The 18917-nt window shown below is 39.4% G+C and overlaps 1 protein-coding gene across 3 annotated transcripts in view; it reads left to right on the plus strand.

The window, feature by feature from the left end:
- The window catches only part of grb10b (growth factor receptor-bound protein 10b), an 84680-nt gene that overhangs the window by 54635 nt on the left and 11128 nt on the right, over positions 1-18917 (plus strand). For 2 of the 3 annotated variants that reach the window (XM_047360899.1, XM_047360900.1), the window contains one exon: positions 14610-14766. In XM_047360899.1, the coding sequence (XP_047216855.1) occupies positions 14610-14766 (157 nt within the window). Of the gene's footprint in view, positions 1-12481; positions 13267-14609; positions 14767-18917 lie in introns of those variants that run through there. The other variant, XM_047360901.1, reaches the window with a different exon arrangement.

Below are 18917 nucleotides of genomic sequence, written 5' to 3' on the forward strand. Positions count from 1 at the left end.
TGAGAGAACATTTGCTGGCGGGGGTTTGCTGGCAGTTAGTGAAAGAAAGGCTTTACTCCCGTTAATATATGTTGGTAAACTATCTATCATGTGTATATCCTCTCTGATTTCAAACACTTGCATATGTTAGGTCAGAGGTGAAACAGATCTAAAATTGGTTGCTGTTCATCTGAAGCTCCTATTTGAGTCCACAACACCTCAGACTCAAATAAAACATTTTGATTTTTTTGTGTTTTCACAAATAAAATAGAATAGGTTTTTTACACAAAAACACAGTTTATTACAATAACTGTGTTTTTGTAAGAAACTGTGTTCATTGTAGAATTATTAATTTGAAGTTTGATCGGTCTTAGTATTTAATTTTGAACTAGAGAAGATCACATGCTATGAAATAGCCCTTTAGTTTAGCACCATCAGGAAGGTCTGTAGCATCATTAGCGGCTAAATGTTTGCGAGACAGAGTGATTTTGCAGTGTTTCACTCTGTCTGTTTTCTCTACAGATTTGCCAAAATGATATTGTGCAAATGATTTAATGGTCTAATCAGGCTACAACTCAAGAGCTATATATTTTCTTCAAAATAAGAATCTCTCACTAAGAAATTGGGGCTCAAGCCTAAAAGCACACAGCTTTATATTCTGGGCTCCTAATGAATTACATAAAAGCTGACAGCATCCTCTGCATGCCTCATGTGACAAACTTCACTTTGAAGAGAAATATTGTGCAGTTTTAATATACTCAGCCCTTGTGCCTCAGGCTCTGATTACAGCCCTTGTATATAACGTTTGTCTGAATGTCTGACCTTCATTTTTCTGGCATATCCTGGATTGAGAATTTAATTTGACCTTTCTCATTTCCATAAATCTCCAGCCAATGTCTGGTAGTTAGGAAGCCAAGTTTTTTTTTGACAGAGCAGGTAACTTGGGCTAGAGGCCTCCTCTGAGATACAGCATGCAATGAATGCATACTGGCATGGTGGCTGCTGTACTCTTAAATCCATTTTTCCACATATTTTCTGAACTGTCAACCTCTAACTTTCTACTTCCTTCAAACCTATTTACTGACTCTTTCTAATGATAATTATAATTAGTGGTACAGAGTAGGGATGGGAAACCGTTTGATGGAACGTTAAGGAAAAAACAAATCCCTTTATTTAATCAACACATGAATAAGGACCTCACTAAACTAACTTTAGCTTTTTCTGGTTCTCAGACAGGCTTCTGTTACTAGATGATGGGACAGTTTACCAAGTCTTCCTCATGAGTCAGCAGAGTTTTCTTGGCCCGTGCTTCCCACTCTTGCTGACTGCAGGTGCTAAGTGGGGACAGCCAATTGTCCAAGGCCCATTCAGGTTTTTGTCTCTCCATCTCATCATCTGGGACACTTCCAGGGGCAGCCCAGACCACACACAGCACAGCATGACAGTCAGAGAGGGCTTTTGTGGAGGTTACTTGTTAGCTGGAACTTTGGGGCCAACGTGAGTCCTGTGTGCCAAATCCAGCAATCAAGGGTTCCAGTTCTTCTCTGGAAACATGCAGAAGTTTGGAGAAGCAGGCCCAGCGGGTTGAGCTAAATGTTCACTGTGCCGCCCTTGCAAGACTGACAATTGTTTAAAATCTGAATGAGTAATGACAAGAGAACAAAACCAAAGACTGGATTTTCAATAAAGAAAAAAATAGAAGGACTAAACGTACAGATAGAATCTATCTATGGATACAGATAAGAGAGTATATGGTTCTTGATTGTTTCTTAAAGAGTAATTGTGTCATATTATTTTTGGTATGAATATAGCTAGTGTAATCAGCAATTTAATGTTTTATGTATTTGTTTCTTTTTCTTGCATAAATAAAAAAAAATGATAGAGATGCTCAAATCCAGGATTTTTGGGATCCGACAATAAGATTAGCGTTGTCTTTGTTGTTGTATAGGGAGATATTCACACACCTTCAATTGCATTTATACAGGTCCTTCTCAAAATATTAGCATATTGTGATAAAGTTCATTATTTTCCATAATGTCATGATGAAAATTTAACATTCATATATTTTAGATTCATTGCACACTAACTGAAATATTTCAGGTCTTTTATTGTCTTAATACGGATGATTTTGGCATACAGCTCATGAAAACCCAAAATTCCTATCTCACAAAATTAGCATATCATTAAAAGGGTCTCTAAATAAGCTATGAACCTAATCATTTGAATCAACAAGTTAACTCTAAACACCTGCAAAAGATTCCTGAGGCCTTTAAAACTCCCAGCCTGGTTCATCACTCAAAACCCCAATCATGGGTAAGACTGCCGACCTGACTGCTGTCCAGAAGGCCACTATTGACACCCTCAAGCAAGAGGGTAAGACACAGAAAGACATTTCTGAACGAATAGGCTGTTCCCAGAGTGCTGTATCAAGGCACCTCAGTGGGAAGTCTGTGGGAAGGAAAAAGTGTGGCAGAAAACGCTGCACAACGAGAAGAGGTGACCGGACCTTGAGGAAGATTGTGGAGAAGGGCCGATTCCAGACCTTGGGGGACCTGCGGAAGCAGTAGACTGAGTCTGGAGTAGAAACATCCAGAGCCACCGTCCACAGGCGTGTGCAGGAAATGGGCTACAGGTGCCGCATTCCCCAGACCTGGGCTACAGAGAAGCAGCACTGGACAGTTGCTCAGTGGTCCAAAGTACTTTTTCCGTATGAAAGCAAATTCTGCATGTCTTTCGGAAATCAAGGTGCCAGAGTCTGGAGGAAGACTTGGGAGAAGGAAATGCCAAAATGCCAGAAGTCCAGTGTCAAGTACCCACAGTCAGTGATGGTCTGGGGTGCCGTGTCAGCTGCTGGTGTTGGTCCACTGTGTTTTATCAAGGGCAGGGTCAATGCAGCTAGCTATCAGGAGATTTTGGAGCACTTCATGCTTCCATCTGCTGAAAAGCTTTATGGAGATGAAGATTTCATTTTTCAGCACGAACTGGCACCTGCTCACAGTGCCAAAACCACTGGTAAATGGTTTACTGACCATGGTATCACTGTGCTCAATTGGCCTGCCAACTCTCCTGACCTGAACCCCATAGAGAATCTGTGGGATATTGTGGGTCTTGAGTCTCTCAACGTTGTGAAGAGAACGTTGAGAGACTCAAGACCCAACACTCTGGATGAGCTAAAGGCTGCTATCGAAGCATCCTGGGCCTCCATAAGACCTCAGCAGTGCCACAGGCTGATTACCTCCATGCCACGCCGCATTGAAGCAGTCATTTCTGCAAAAGGATTCCCGACCAAGTATTGAGTGCATAACTGTACATGATTATTTGAAGGTTGACGTTTTTTGTATTAAAAACACTTTTCTTTTGTGGGTCGGATGAAATATGCTAATTTTGTGAGATAGGAATTTTGGGTTTTCATGAGCTATATGCCACAATCATCCGTATTAAGACAATAAAAGACCTGAAATATTTCAGTTAGTGTGCAATGAATCTAAAATATATGAATGTTAAATTTTCATCATGACATTATGGAAAATAATGAACTTTATCACAATATGCTAATATTTTGAGAAGGACCTGTACATCAGAAAGATCCATTTATGCATATATTTATATTTCTGTCATCTTAAGAGCTGTTAAATCTGAAAACTGACTGCTGAAAGAAGTTTTAAAAATTGCTGATGTCAACTCTGAATTAATTGGGGTGTAAAATGTTGCCTCTATATCTAGCTACAAAATACTTGGCAATAACCAAGTATTATAATGACCTTTCTGCCAATTATGTCTTTAATTGTTCATGAGTGGGGGTGATGTACCACCGTGTTTACATGCTAAAGAAAAGTAACACAAAACAGCATAACAAAATTGGACATTACTATTTCAGAGAAACAAAGTCAAAAAGATATGATGTTGACATTTCTAAACTGTTTTAAACAATTTTTATCAGTGATTTCCAAAGTTAGGGCACTTAGCATTTCTAATTGTATCCTTTCATTATATTTTCTAGTTTGTAAATATTCCTTCCTTGTGTCACAGTCTTCCAACTGGCTGCCAACACTTCCAGTTCCAAAATGCTCCATGTCTAGTGGTGGTTAATAGCTCAATAGAATAAAATAAGGTAGCATTATCTATTCCAGTTAGCCTTTGTGTTGCTGCTAAAGCTCATTTTTGATGCGCTGTAGACTTCTGGAGTTTTCTTCTTAGTTAATATTACTGTTACAATCCAACATAACTGAGACTAGTCCACATGGTTGCACAAAACACACAGCATGTATGTTAAGGCTTAGGGATAGTATTCTAAAATCAGCCAAAATAGAATCTGCAGCAACACATGACCATGGAGTCTGGATCAGTGATCTCATTCCAATATCTGATCCAACAATGATGTCAGTTTTGGGTCAGATATCAATCCCTGATAAGATTGGACTCCCCAATGACATCCCCTCATCCAACTGCTAACTTCCTTTCTATAACAATTTAGTCCAGGTTTTACCAGTCCAGATATTGCATTTTCCTGTCTCAGTATAAGGTGGTTCAAATAGTAAAGAAGCATAAAAAAATACTTAGTTTGTATTAAGGCCTTTAGCATGTTAATATTGATTAATTAACTGCAAAATTATACACAATTATTCACTCTGTAAAATGTAAACCAAAATGCCATCTGAACTACTGTGAGTAAATATCAGATGTCCGAGTGCAAGTGAATGCAGCACAGAATCATCTGGGAGGTACAGGGGTTGGACAATGAAACTGAAACACCTGGTTTTAAACCACAATAATTTATTAGTATGGTGAAGGGCCTCCTTTTGCGGCCAATACAGCGTCAATTCCTCTTGGGAATGACATATACAAGTCCTGCACAGTGGTCAGAGGGACTTTAAGCCATTCTTCTTGCAGGATAGTGGCCAGGTCACTACGTGATACTGGTGGAGGAAAACGTTTCCTGACTCGCTCCTCCAAAACACCCCAAAGTGGCTCAATAATATTTAGATCTGGTGACTGTGCAGGCCATGGGAGATGTTCAACTTCACTTTCATGTTCATCAAACCAATCTGTCACCAGTCTTGCTGTGTGTATTGGTGCATTGTCATCCTGATACACGGCACCACCTTCAGGATACAATGTTTGAACCATTGGATGCACATGGTCCTCAAGAATGGTTCGGTAGTCCTTGGCAGTGACGCGCCCATCTAGCACGAGTATTGGGCCAAGGGAATGCCATGATATAGCAGCCCGGACCATCACTGATCCACCCCCATGCTTCACTCTGGGCATGCAACAGTCTGGGTGGTACGCTTCTTTGGGGCTTCTACACACTGTAACTCTCCCGGATGTGGGGAAAACAGTAAAGGTGGACTCATCAGAGAACAATACATGTTTCACATTGTCCACAGCCCAAGATTTGTGCTCCTCTAACCATTGAAACTGACGTTTGGCATTGGCATGAGTGACCAAAGGTTTGGCTATAGCAGCCCGGCCGTGTATATTAACCCTGTGGAGCTCCCGACGGACAGTTCTGGTGGAAACAGGAGAGTTGAGGTGCACATTTAATTCTGCTGTGATTTGGGCAGCCGTGGTTTTATGTTTTTTGGATACAATCCGGGTTAGCACCCAAACATCCCTTTCAGACAGCTTCCTCTTGCGTCCACAGTTAATCCTGTTGGATGTGGTTGGTCCTTCTTGGTGGTATGCTGACATTACCCTGGATACCGTGGCTCTTGATACATCACAAAAACCTGCTGTCTTGGTCACAGATGCCGCAGCAAGACGTGCACCAACAATTTGTCCTCTTTTGAACTCTGGTATGTCACCCATAATGTTGTGTACATTTCAATATTTCGAGGAAAACTGTGCTCTTACCCTGCTAATTGAACCTTCACACTCTGCTCTTACTGGTGCAATGTGCAATCAATGAAGACTGGCTACCAGGCTGGTCCAATTTAGCAATGAAACCTCCCACACTAAAATGACAGGTGTTTCAGTTTCATTGTCCAACCCCTGTATGTCCCTCTCCCTCATGTGTTTGGCTGGTGGCCAGGTTAGAGTAATTAAATAGATAGCACTTGATAACAGCGGTACAAGTAAGTTAAGGAATGTTGTTGAGACTAAACAGATGACTCTGTAGTAATAATCTCAGATGATTATTACTACAGAGCCCCTACACATAAAATTGAATGAGACACCCTGAGGAGGTTAGGAAGAATGAATAGCTGAACATGCGTTTGTGTTACTATTTCAGCATGCTTTTAATCTAGAAGGGTATTCGGTTTTACATTGTTCCCTATTGGTGCAGCGTTCAGACTGGAGGGTATGGAGTTAAGAAAAACACATTTGATGTGGAGGATTTAAAAATCACTTTTTCACTTAAATGCAGTGACTGTAGAGAGTTACACAGAAAGGTTCAAGACTTATGAATTTACAACTTTAAAGACAGAAATCCTGTTTTGTAAAATCTAAAAATGTTGCACTTTTTCCCCGAAACAGTTGAAAGATTTTGAGGAGTGTTAAATGTAAAGTTGATGGTTTTACTACTAAGACATTTTGAATTACCTGGATCTGCATGGTTAAATGAACCACAGCATGAAAGACACTGCATTCTAGTTTCCACGAAATCAATGTAATAATTGCTGTATATCATCACAACACAAATTGTTTGTTTATTTATTGTTTTAGCTATTAAGCAAAAAATATTGGATTTAAAATATTTGGCCTATTGTGCCAAATATAGCTTTTGATTCTTTGGTGGTTATTGACAAACCTTCTGATTAATTGAAGAAATGTTAAACTCTGTCCCACCACCAGTTTTTGTAATTTAAAAAATGTAATAAAGCTCTTCATATCCAGTGCTCATAATAATAGCTCATGAGACAGACTTTACTTTCACGAGAAATGTGTGTTTTAATTTACAGGATCTTGTGCCACCCGTTACACCCCTAGTCTCCACCAAGCAGATGTTTTGGTTATATGCAGCTATGGTTCATTTCAGGTCTGTGTTTATGATTAGGGCAGGCCAGAAATAGACTAAACTGAAAGCCTATCTCGTGGTGAGAAAGTCCCTAAAATATAATTCCTCTTTTATTTCACTTTTCCAGAAAAGGTCATACTGGAGTTGGCATCAGTGCTGAATTTGAATATGACTGTGTGACTGGACACTAGATACTCTATCTAAAATGTCTATTTTTGGCTCCAAGTGTGGTTTGGAGTGTTTTTTTTTTTTTTTCTTATCCCTCCAATGTTTTGCCAACAGAGACTCATCTCACTAACACAGCTGTTCTCCAGGTTGCTTTCAAATACTTCACATCATTTGTGTCAACTGGCTCCTGAAAAGTATGCCTAATGGCTAATAGTCTTGTAGTAACTCCTATCTAATGTATTGGCTTGTAATGTGAACGTAATACTAGTGGAGCTATTTATATAGCCAGAGACAAAGACTTTGATGTGTATGTAAGTTGGCTGCTGGACGTGAGTACACATGCAACAGTATCTCTTTGTCTATTTGTGCTTTTTCTCCACCAGCCCTGCTGTGTCATTTCTGTGTCAATGTGAGGAATGTACAGGGGTTGGACAATGAAACTGAAACACCTGTCATTTTAGTGTGGGAGGTTTCATGGCTAAATTGGACCAGCCTGGTAGCCAGTCTTCATTGATTGCACATTGCACCAGTAAGAGCAGAGTGTGAAGTTTCAATTAGCAGGGTAAGAGCACAGTTTTGCTCAAAATATTGAAATGCACACAACATTATGGGTGACATACCAGAGTTCAAAAGAGGACAAATTGTTGGTGCATGTCTTGCTGGCGCATCTGTGACCAAGACAGCAAGTCTTTGTGATGTATCAAGAGCCACGGTATCCAGGGTAATGTCAGCATACCACCAAGAAGGACGAACCACATCCAACAGGATTAACTGTGGACGCAAGAGGAAGCTGTCTGAAAGGGATGTTCGGGTGCTAACCCGGATTGTATCCAAAAAACATAAAACCACGGCTGCCCAAATCACGGCAGAATTAAATGTGCACCTTAACTCTCCTGTTTCCACCAGAACTGTCCGTCGGGAGCTCCACAGGGTCAATATACACGGCCGGGCTGCTATAGCCAAACCTTTGGTCACTCATGCCAATGCCAAACGTTGGTTTCAATGGTGCAAGGAGCACAAATCTTGGGCTGTGGACAATGTGAAACATGTATTGTTCTCTTATGAGTCCACTTTACTGTTTTCCCCACATCCGGGAGAGTTACGGTGTGGAGAAGCCCCAAAGAAGCGTACCACCCAGACTGTTGCATGCTGAGAGTGAAGAATGGGGGTGGATCAGTGATGGTTTGGGCTGCCATATCATGGCATTCCCTTGGCCCAATACTTGGTTTGATGAACATGAAAGTGAAGTTGAACATCTCCCATGGCCTGCACAGTCACCAGATCTAAATATTATTGAGCCACTTTGTGGTGTTTTGGAGGAGCGAGTCAGGAAACGTTTTCCTCCACCAGTATCACGTAGTGACCTGGCCACTATCCTGCAAGAAGAATGGCTTAAAATCCTTCTGACCACTGTGCAGGACTTGTATATGTCATTCCCAAGACGAATTGACACTGTATTGGCCGCAAAAGGAGGCCCTACACCATACTATTAAATTATTGTGGTCTAAAACCAGGTGTTTCAGTTTCATTGTCCAACCCCTGTATAAGTATGTGCAGAAGCTAAAATGTAGTTTAACTCTCCAGTGTAAGTGGGTCTATTTACCTTAAAAGTGTTGATGTGTGAGTTTGCACGTCTGGGTGCCTGCGTGTCTGATGAGTTGGTGTGTTTGTGTGTGTGTCTGTGCTTCCTGAAGCTTTCAGTTTCTCCCTGAGGCATTACATCACAGGGCAGTGATCAGACCTGAGTCATCAGAGTGGTTGAGTCGCCCTGCTCTGTTCCTACAGTTAAATGAGGACTTGTTCTAAAGCACCAAATTATCTTTCCTTTCTTGCTCACTTGCTTGCCTGTGTGCAGGAATGTGGTCATCAATTTTTTTTTTCTTCCCTTGCAAAGAAACCCAGTGACGCATGTATATGCATGGAATAATTTTTTTTTTGGTAGATAAATGTTTGATATCTTATCTCGACCTTTTAGGGATTACAAATTGTGTCAGATTTCGCATGGCTGTTTCTTTAGTGACTACTTAATACTGGCCTGAAAAAAGTTTCAACACTAAAACGCAACATTAAAAGAAATAAGTCTCTATAAGCTCCAACGTTATAGTTTCTGCCTTTGGAATCGGATTAACACAACAAAACTTACTTCTTCAAATTCAAGATTTCTACATTTAAATTGTTTACATTTTTACAGAAGAAAATCCATACATTGCAGATGTATGCAGTAGACAGTCATAAAGACACTCAGAGAACCAACACAGAGAAGTGTGTTTTAGCTTTCAGCACAATCAGTGTTGAAAATAGACATTGCAAAAAGTACCAAAAAAGTTTTTTTTTCATCCACCTGTCAAGCTGGGCCTGTTCCACTTACCTGCCTCAGGGCATCTTTACTCAAAACATGTTTCTTCAGTAAAATTAACATTAATATCAAACTTCTGTAAACCTTTTTTCAGTTTGTTTTATACATGTTGAATGGTTACATTTCCCGCATTTGTGACTTTTTTCTCCTTTTTTTTTCTTTAAATACTTTTATTGTTTCTTTCTTTTCTTTGAATGTTCGAGAATAAAAAATAAAAACAAAAAAGAAAAAGTTAATTTTCACAGGCATGACAACTGTCTAAAATTGACTTTTTCTGCAAAATTAGCCCTGAAAATGCTTTTATACCAACCCGTGGGTGACTTCATGGTGCCAATTACATCTTTTATGTGCTGCTCACTCCTACCGCCTGCTGCCTACACTCTGTCCTGATTTTTCCATCCACCGCTCATGTCTCTATTTGCCAGCTTCATCTCTTGCTTTTTGCATTACAGTTACATAATCTGTATTTCAACAGTATTACATTTTTACATAGTGCCCAAGAAATGAAATTGCTTATTATTTCAGCTACAGTATGCCTGTCTGTTATAGAAACTCATGTTAAACCTGTTGAGCCTGGTCTCAAGTCATATGTATTTCTTTCTTTCATCAGAACAGCATAAAGGCTTGTGAATGAACCTCTGCTGCACCGTCTTCCATGCAGTCTTGTTTGGGCTTTCCCCTTTTCCTAAGAACCGGTGACTAAGACCTGGGATTGTACGTGTGTGTGGGTGTTTGTGTGTGTGTGTTCGAGTGCGAGTGCTGTGGCAGAGAGGGGGTGGGCAGGAACGCAGCTGTGCAGGCTAGATATGTGGTTAACAGCGGACAGCATTCATGCTCCACATTTTGCTGCAGTGTGTCACCAGACTACTTCTCTTGCTCACACTTCCCTCTGCTTCCCACTCGTTTTGCTTCATTTCTCACATCCGTCTGTGTCAGTCTCCCCCCTGTCCCACAGACACACAAACACACACATACATACACCCACTCATAGATGCCTCTGTCCATGTGCATTCTTATAGGCTTCTCTCTCTTAGCCTCGGACCCTTGCTGTTTCTACCTCCATCCTTCTAAAACACACTTCTCTGTATAAGTTTGTTCCAGACATGGCACGTCAAGACTTCGGACCAACTGCTTTCAGAGTTTTAAAAATTTGAGTTTAAAGGACGGAAAGATGGATTTGAAGAAGTACTCGTACTCTCCAGAACTCTTTCACATTTTTTCACATTGCAACCAAACATTTTATTTAATTGGGATTCTGTGTGACAGACCAACATAAAATTGCACATATTGTGATTGTGACAACGATACATGCTTTTTCAAATTTTTAGAAGTAGAAATCTGAAAAGTGTGGCGTGCATTTGTGTTGTATACCCCTGAGTCAATACTGTGTGGAGGCGGCTTTTGCTGCAATTACAGGGTTAGGGTTAATCGTTTCAGGTAGATTTCTACCAGCTTTGTCGTCTACAGACTGAAATGTCTTCAGTGCAAAGTAGCTCAAACTCGGACATCTTGATTGGATGGCGTCAGTGAGCATCAATTTTCAGGCTATACATTCTTAATAGTATTTGGGTCTGGACTTTTAACCAGTAAGCATGTTTGATCTAAGCCAGAGGTTTGCAACCTTTACAATCCAAAGGGCCTTTTTGCCCTCAGTCCAACTAAATAAAACTCGTTTAAAGCTGCGAATAATACACTAACGTTTGAAGAAGACTTATAATTTTTTGTAAATTTCTTCTATAGGAAATCAGTTGTCACTTTTATCGAACAACCATTTTATTTCTATTTTTACATCTTAAAAGTAAATAAGGAAAAACATAGAAAGAGAAGAGGATGGATGCATTTTCTTCTATGAGGTGTATATATTTGTGGAAAATTAGGTAAAAAATCTTAATGAAAAAACCATCTTGATGACAAGAAAAATAGATCTAAAATACTTTTGTGAAAATTCAATGCAATTATTCTATGAAAAAAACTGAAAAATATCTTTATTTAAAAACATTAGTTGGTTCTTTATCATTGTTAGCCTAAGTTATTAAGAGCCATTGTGAAAGTTCTATGGAGACACAGGCAGCTCCTTAGCCACAGGTTGCAGACCCCTGGTCTAAACTATTCCATTGTAGCGCTAGGTGTGGTTATCGTCATTGTTCTGCTGGAAGATGAACCTCCACCCCAGTCTCAGGTTTTCCTCTCCGATTGCTCTGTGTTTAACTCTATCTTCCCATCAATTCTGACCACCTTCACTGTCCTAGCTGAAGAAAAGCATCCCCACACCATGATGCTGCCACCACCATGCTTCATGATGAGAATAGTATGTTCAGGTGTGATGTGCAGTGATAGTTTTTTGGTCACAAAGTGTTTTGCTGGTAGGACAAGTCAAAAAGATCAGTTTTTGTCTCATCTGACAAGAGCACCTCCTTCCGTACTATATGTTTACTGAATTTCCTACATGGCTGGGGGTAATTCCAAATGGGACTTCTTTTGCTTTTCTTTTAACAGTGACTTTCTTTTTACCACATTTGTGCAGTGCACAATTCCTTAATTGTCCTGCCAAGAAATTCTTCAGCCTCAGCTCCGGATCGCTGCTGTTAACATTGGCCTCTAAGCTGTTTCTCTGGTAAATGTTCTCCTTTTTTCCCTGCTGAATTGTATTTAGGGGTAGCTACGTAAAGGGACATCTGTTTGAACTCCACGCTTTTCAGATTTTTATTTGTGAACATGTTTTAAAACTATGTATAATTTTCCTTTCACTTCACAGGACCATGATGCTTTGTGTTGATCTATCACAAAAATCCTAATAAAATATCTTGCCTTTTGTGGTGAAAGAGTGACCAAATGTAAAAAACAAAAAAACCTTTAGGATGTACGAATACACTGTGTGTGTGTTGTGCTCCACTTTAGTTTAATGTTATTTGCTTTGAGTCAAAAGTTAAACAGCAGGAAGGGAAGAATGGACAGACTGGGGAGAAAAGGAGATGTGAAGATTATACAGGCCAAGAACTACTCACTTAAAAAACTTGGAGGCAGGAGGAGCAACAAACTTTTCCCTCTCGTTCCTTCCTTCTTCCTCTCCCAGCTGCTTCTCTCTGCCCCACGCCCTTCTCAAATGATCCCTCATGCATCAAGGTCTAAAAAGAAACCAAGGCAGAGAGCTCGAAGGGGGCTCTGAAAAAGTCGGCTGTGTCTGTGCATGACTGTGCGTCTGTGTGTCTGCTGGAGTGTGCATGCCTCTCAGGGAGGGTTGGCGTGTGTGTGTATATAAGAGTGTGTGTGTGCCTCTGTGTGCTCAGGTCTGTGTGGGAATGATTACATCAGCCCGCTGGAGCTTTATGATTGGTTGGTGAGTGTGTGGTTTGATTCGGTGTGCCTCGGAGCCCGTGGCTGAGGCTGTAACCCTTTGTGAGGGGGAGGGAGCGGGAAGGAAGGAGAGGAAGAGCGATAGTTGTCAGACTGAGCCGGCACTGGGAGCTCTGCACTGTACCTGCTGCCATCCAGCCGCTGACTGTTACTGCCTGTGCTCTGTGTGCTGCACACACACGGTGGCTTTACTTCAATCAGACTGTTTTTCATCTTTTTTTCCCCTCCGTTCTTGATACAGCAAGCGGCCTTGGGATACACTAAGGTATTAGCTGTAACATAGGCAGCGCAGCTGTCAGCTGCTTAGATTTAAATTTCTTCTCGTCTCTGGAGGGAAAAGCGGCAATATATATCAGTCTAAGGGGGGCTGTGTGTGTGAGTTTACGAAGACAGACTCACTCCAAAAATGCCTTCGTGTTCCCCGGACTGCTGCCTGCTGCGGGCCGTGGAGGTAAGACCACTCTCTCTCTGCGTTTACCTCTTTCCTTCAGGTGGCTCTGCCTCTCTTTGCTTCCCGTCTTATCTTCTTTTACAATCTATCTGTTTCTCTTTGAGGTACATCCATGCTTAATTGGAGGCAATTGGTTTATTACTTTGATTGCCTATTTTCACTTTTTTCTTCAAAGATGTGAGCAGAACAATAAAATAAATAATCACAAATTTTAGGAGCTGAAAGACTGAGGCATTTTTTTTTATATAAAGGAGACAGCCTCGGGCTTGGTTTCTACAGACTGGGATGCTTTTACTTAGGAAAAGGAGAACATTTGTTTGCCATGACATATTACTGAAGAAGCATTTCTAGTTTTCATGTGAAGGCTTGGGAGTCTGAATATTTTTATGGACTAACGAGCCAAGTTTCATTTACAGTTCCAGTTTTTGTTTTGTTTTTTTTTCTTTATGCCATTGGATGTGAGTATTTTGTCACTGCATGTCATCCTTTTTGAAAAATACCCGTTGGACACGTAATTGAAATACATTTAGAACCGTTAACCACAAAATGTTGGGCAGTTGCATTTCCTGGATTATGTGGAGGAAAAAAAAAAAACTTGTGAAGTTGCCCTCTTCAATACCTGACATCTTGCTAGATGTCAGGTATTGAAGAGGGCAACTTTTACACATAAAGTGGGCAGCGGTTGATACGTCAGCTGCAAAAATTCATTACATTGTATTAATAGAAAAGTGTGTCAGCGTGTGTGTTTTTTAAGTCAGTTTTTTTAATGGATATAAAAAGTTCTAATTGTAAAGGGGAAACAGGTTCTCCACATTTAAGCCTTTTCCTTAAATCGAACCAAACATTTTGTTTAGAGGCTGTAATTGTGTGTGTATATACAGGCTATATAGTCATTTAGACCTTGTGTTGAAAAGAGTAGATGCTTGTTATGCACTATGGTATATTTGTCCCTGTATTACAGTAAGAAGATGGCTTAGGAGATACTTGTCTGGGATTTCTAACACCATAATTGCTACATAGTGTCGAATATCTGTTCTTTTCCATTGTTTATTGTAATGACAAGCCTGTGTATTGTGTGCCATAGTTCATGAAAGTTTAAGGGATGCTTTTTTTGCCTATGTTGGGGAAAAAATTGCCTTCTTTGCCCAACTATTTGGCTGGTTTCACTAAATTTCTTGATGTTTTATTTTTTTATAATTCCAAAAATGTAAGTTGAAATGAATTAAATGTTTATTTATTAGCTCAATTGAACCTTTGCTTTTGTTATTTTTTGCCTTATTTTCCAACCCATGTCACTAAAACACTCTATTTCAACTTATCCTAACTCTGCTTTCTTTTTTTAGATTGTGAAGATTTTCAGCGAGGACGGGATCAGCAAAGTTGTGGAGATTCCAGCCGACATGACAGCTAGGGATCTGTGCCAGCTTCTGGTTTATAAAAGCCACTGTGTGGATGACAACAGTTGGGCACTTGTTGAACACCACCCACTGCTAGGACTAGGTAAGAGGCCTGAAACTGTGCTCAACCCCCCTTGGGAGGGTTAAGAGCAGTGTTATCACTAACTTACAGAAGTACATTCCTCTTCGTGCGCCCTATTCACGCACAGAATCATTGCTGCATACTTGGGTAGGCAGTATAGGTGCATATTCTCACACAGGCATTTATTGAAGCATGAATGTGTGAGCATATAATAGAGCATAAGCGCACACAGCCATAATGTCGAATGATCTAATCAAGGGCAACATATGGGTTGTGTAAAAGGTTGCATTGAGTAAAGTTAATGTAGCTCAGACACTCTATTTCCTCTTTATGTAAGAAAAGGATTTTAACAAAAGCACATTGCATGAGCTATATGTAAAGTCGCATGAGCTATATGTAAAGTCACTCAGGTCTGACCAGCTGATTTTGGATTTGATCGATTAACTTTTTTCTTATTATTCGACTATAAAACATAAAAGATAATTTGCTACATGTTCTTTGATAGAGATGGTAGTCTTAAACCAACAGAAAATATAAGGTTAATACAAGAAATGTAGGATTTTGTCCATATGTCCTTTATGTGATTTTTTGTTTTGTACAAAAAATTGCATTGAAATAAATTTTTCATACATTGATAATGCTGGTGACTCATAGTTTTGATGCATTTAATAAACACAGAGAAATATGTAGATCTTTGTTCAGTATTTGAATTACTAATCAGAGCCAATCAATGGGAAAATTGGCCAGTTGATTGATTGGTGCATTTCTAATTTTATTGCATATTTTTTAGTTGGAATCATAAAGGTTTAACTGATAAAATTCACTTAATAAATTAATTTCCAAACTATTTCATGAATGTGCTTACTCAACAAAATTAACAAAATTTGAACAAATTCTTAAGAATTACTCAAACGGATTAATTTTGGTTTGTGAGGAGGAGGCATATATGTTACTGAAACAGTAGTAAGCTTTTTGATTCCCTTTTAGCAAGGCGACATGTAATCCTTTTTGCCTGACAACCCCAGCTAAGATGTCCCATGCATTGGCAGCAAGTGCCTCAGGGTTAAGAAGCTCAGCTTGCTAGCATGTCTGATTTTTGCGTTAGTGCTGTTGCTAACCTGGCTAAAGCTGGATATAAACTTAAATTCCTGCTTCAACACATAAAACTTTCTGACCACAAGTCTTATGACATTTCTACTACTAGTATGTATTTCTAATGCAGCACTTTTAAATATATCAGCCCTAACATCCTCTGCTGGACACTGTATATGACAAGTGTGAATAGCTAACAGTGGTCTGAGCTTAATTGTAAAAACAGTGGTCAGATAGGATTTGTTACCAAATATTCAATTCAATTCAGTTTTATTTATATAGCAACAATTCACAACACATGTTATAAATATAAGTAGTTGATGTTGTTGGGGTTTACCTAATACTCAATATTACACGACAAAGTAACATTATTGATTTCAATTAAAATACCTTTAAAAGTCAATTTTAAATGCCCTCCAAACTTCCTTTGTACTGTGTCAGTTCCTTTGTTTCAAGTTAACTGAATGAAACACAATGTTGTTATATGCAGAGGTATTTGTAGAAGATCCACACATTAACAGATGGTTCCAAATCACTGAAAAAATACAAACTTTGAATTTGAAATCTGCAGTTTATTATTTTTTTCTGAGCATTATAAGGTAAGGTGATAGGCTGTGGGACCAGAGAGTTATAATTAATGGTTATGGATCACAGGATGTGATGTATCTGATGAGTATTTTAACAAAACCTTTCTTGACTTTCCCCTTGGTGTCAGAGTCCTTGTAACGTTATAGCTCCAGCACTGTAATTGACACTGGAGCTAGGTGATGATTGATGACAGGTTTTAAACCCTTTCTTTCACATTAGAGGTTTCTTTAGTTCTGCACTGTAGCCTGCAAATAGAAGTACCTAGTGCATCAGCGTGAATGTAGTGCAAAAAACGTAAAAATGTAGAAAAAAAGGTAGAAACATCACCTGAAGATTATTCTTCAGAATGTTTTCTCACTTTGCATTTGCCTCAGGATAGATCTTGTTAATTACGGGACTGTGAAATAGCCCCAAAAAGTTTCAGGCTTCATTTTAAAAACCAAGCCTCCCCTTGAGGGGAGGGCGATAAAGCACTTATGGAGGACAAGTTGAGCCCGTGGCCTCTGCTCATGTCTGGACAGTTCACCAGATGTTAGAAACAAGGGGTGTAATTTTAAATAGAGCTGTGTTTCTGGGAGTGAAACACTCTGCCCAAGGACACATGGTGTAAAAAACATTTCATTTCTGCTGCTTCAACTGACAACTCACGTCTGAGAGCTTTTCTGTGCGGGCTGCTGTGCTTGTCAGGCAAGGAAACTCGTAGAAAATATATTGCATTATTCAAAGTGTGGCTCCCAAAACTCTAACCTAATATTTTACCATCCATCATGATCTGCTTACTTTTCTCATCGCTGCTGCCAACCCAGTGCTGTCAGATAAAGTTGGTTTCTAGTGAATGACATCATTCTTGGCTCAGTCTCTCTCGGTTCTATTATAGTCCTTATTATGTTTTAAAGCACCTGTTCTGCAACTGTATTCTTTTCTTGCCCAGAATAACTGCTTATATCATTCAGTGTTTAGAGGTTTCTGTAAATGACATAGAAAGAAGCAGCGGCATGTTTACTTACTGTTAAAAGTAATTTTGCATCAGACTCAAAAAGTAAGTCTGTTGACTGCAGCAAGTAAGATCATAATAATCATTTCATGTGTAGTTCTATTACGTTTTAGTTAACTCTAACTGGTGTTTATACACAGCAGCCTCCATGGTACATACATATACTGTGTGTATGTATATATATATATATATATATATAGATATAGATAGATAGATAGATAGATATTCATTCCAGCTTCTCCATGTTTTTCGTTGGCCCTGAGCATTTGCGTGTCTTTTTGGTCAGTGTTTCCTTATTGAGTAGTAGGATGAGATGAGAATAAATGAACATTACGCCGTTTAAAGGGAGAGTCGTGTTCTTCTGGGTCGCAGCCCACTTCTGATATGCAGCTGAATAGGATGAAATGGCCCTTAGGGATAAGTAACATTGACCTTTACGTGTCAGATTAAAAAAGGTAAACTATGGTAGAGGGAGTTGAAGCTGCCAGGGTGAGTCACAGCTGCAAACATGGCTGACTCATGGGGCGACAGGCTGAAATGGAGAGAAGAAAAGTAGTTGTGACAGTGTGCAGAGATCGTGACAGAGGGCATGAAAGGCAGTGGACACACAGAATAGGAAAATGAAGTTTGGGCACCTCACACCACATCTTACTTCTGTTTGTTACACTTGAAAATAAATCATACAGTTTAAATAAGTGGTGTCCAAACCTTTTGCACCGCGGGCCAAAATCGCCAAGTTGAAAGTACTCAGGGACCATCTTTTTTTGTTTTTTCAATGAAAACAGCAAAATAATTTTTAGTGTGTATTTTCTTTTCATCTGCTCAGCACTGAAACAAAAGTAGAGAAAAAACAATTTTTGTAGGTCTGAAAAGGATCTCAGACATTCGAATAAAAGGAAGGTGTACAGTTTCCTAACTTTTTGGTTCAGATGTTTTTCTGTTACCCGTTACCCTGTTCCCTGCAACAAAAACGAGAACTTTCTTTGAAAGCCCTTACTATGTTCAACCAAACTCAATGACTGGGTGTGCCCAAGCCTAAATTTGAGTAAAAAGTCATTGTATGTTTTTGGCCCCACTTCCTATGATTTTATAAAGAAAGCAAAAAAAAACTATCGCTAATAAAATAAAAATATATTGCATTGTGCCTAACATTTTCAATTTAAAAATATATACATTTGACATTGTATATCTCATCCTAAGAAATTCTTACTGTATGTATCAGCTACATTTGTTGGAGCACTAAATGTGTACCATTCTTGAAAATTATTTCACGCAAATGGCCCCACCGGGCCATACTTTTGGCACCCCGGAATTATATAATCTGTGAAAGAAAGGAAGTCCGCAATTAAAGTAATGACAGAACGAGAGACTGGTAAAGCTTTGTGACTCACTTTCAGTTTCACAGTCAGAAATGAATAAAAACAGAAAAATCCCCACATTTGTGACAACATCCATATAAGATCAGACTTTGACCTGAATCACAGCTTTATTTAAACTC

This window comes from Girardinichthys multiradiatus, chromosome 3, assembly GCF_021462225.1.
Source record: "Girardinichthys multiradiatus isolate DD_20200921_A chromosome 3, DD_fGirMul_XY1, whole genome shotgun sequence".
In the NCBI taxonomy this organism is placed as follows: Eukaryota; Metazoa; Chordata; class Actinopteri; order Cyprinodontiformes; family Goodeidae; genus Girardinichthys; species Girardinichthys multiradiatus.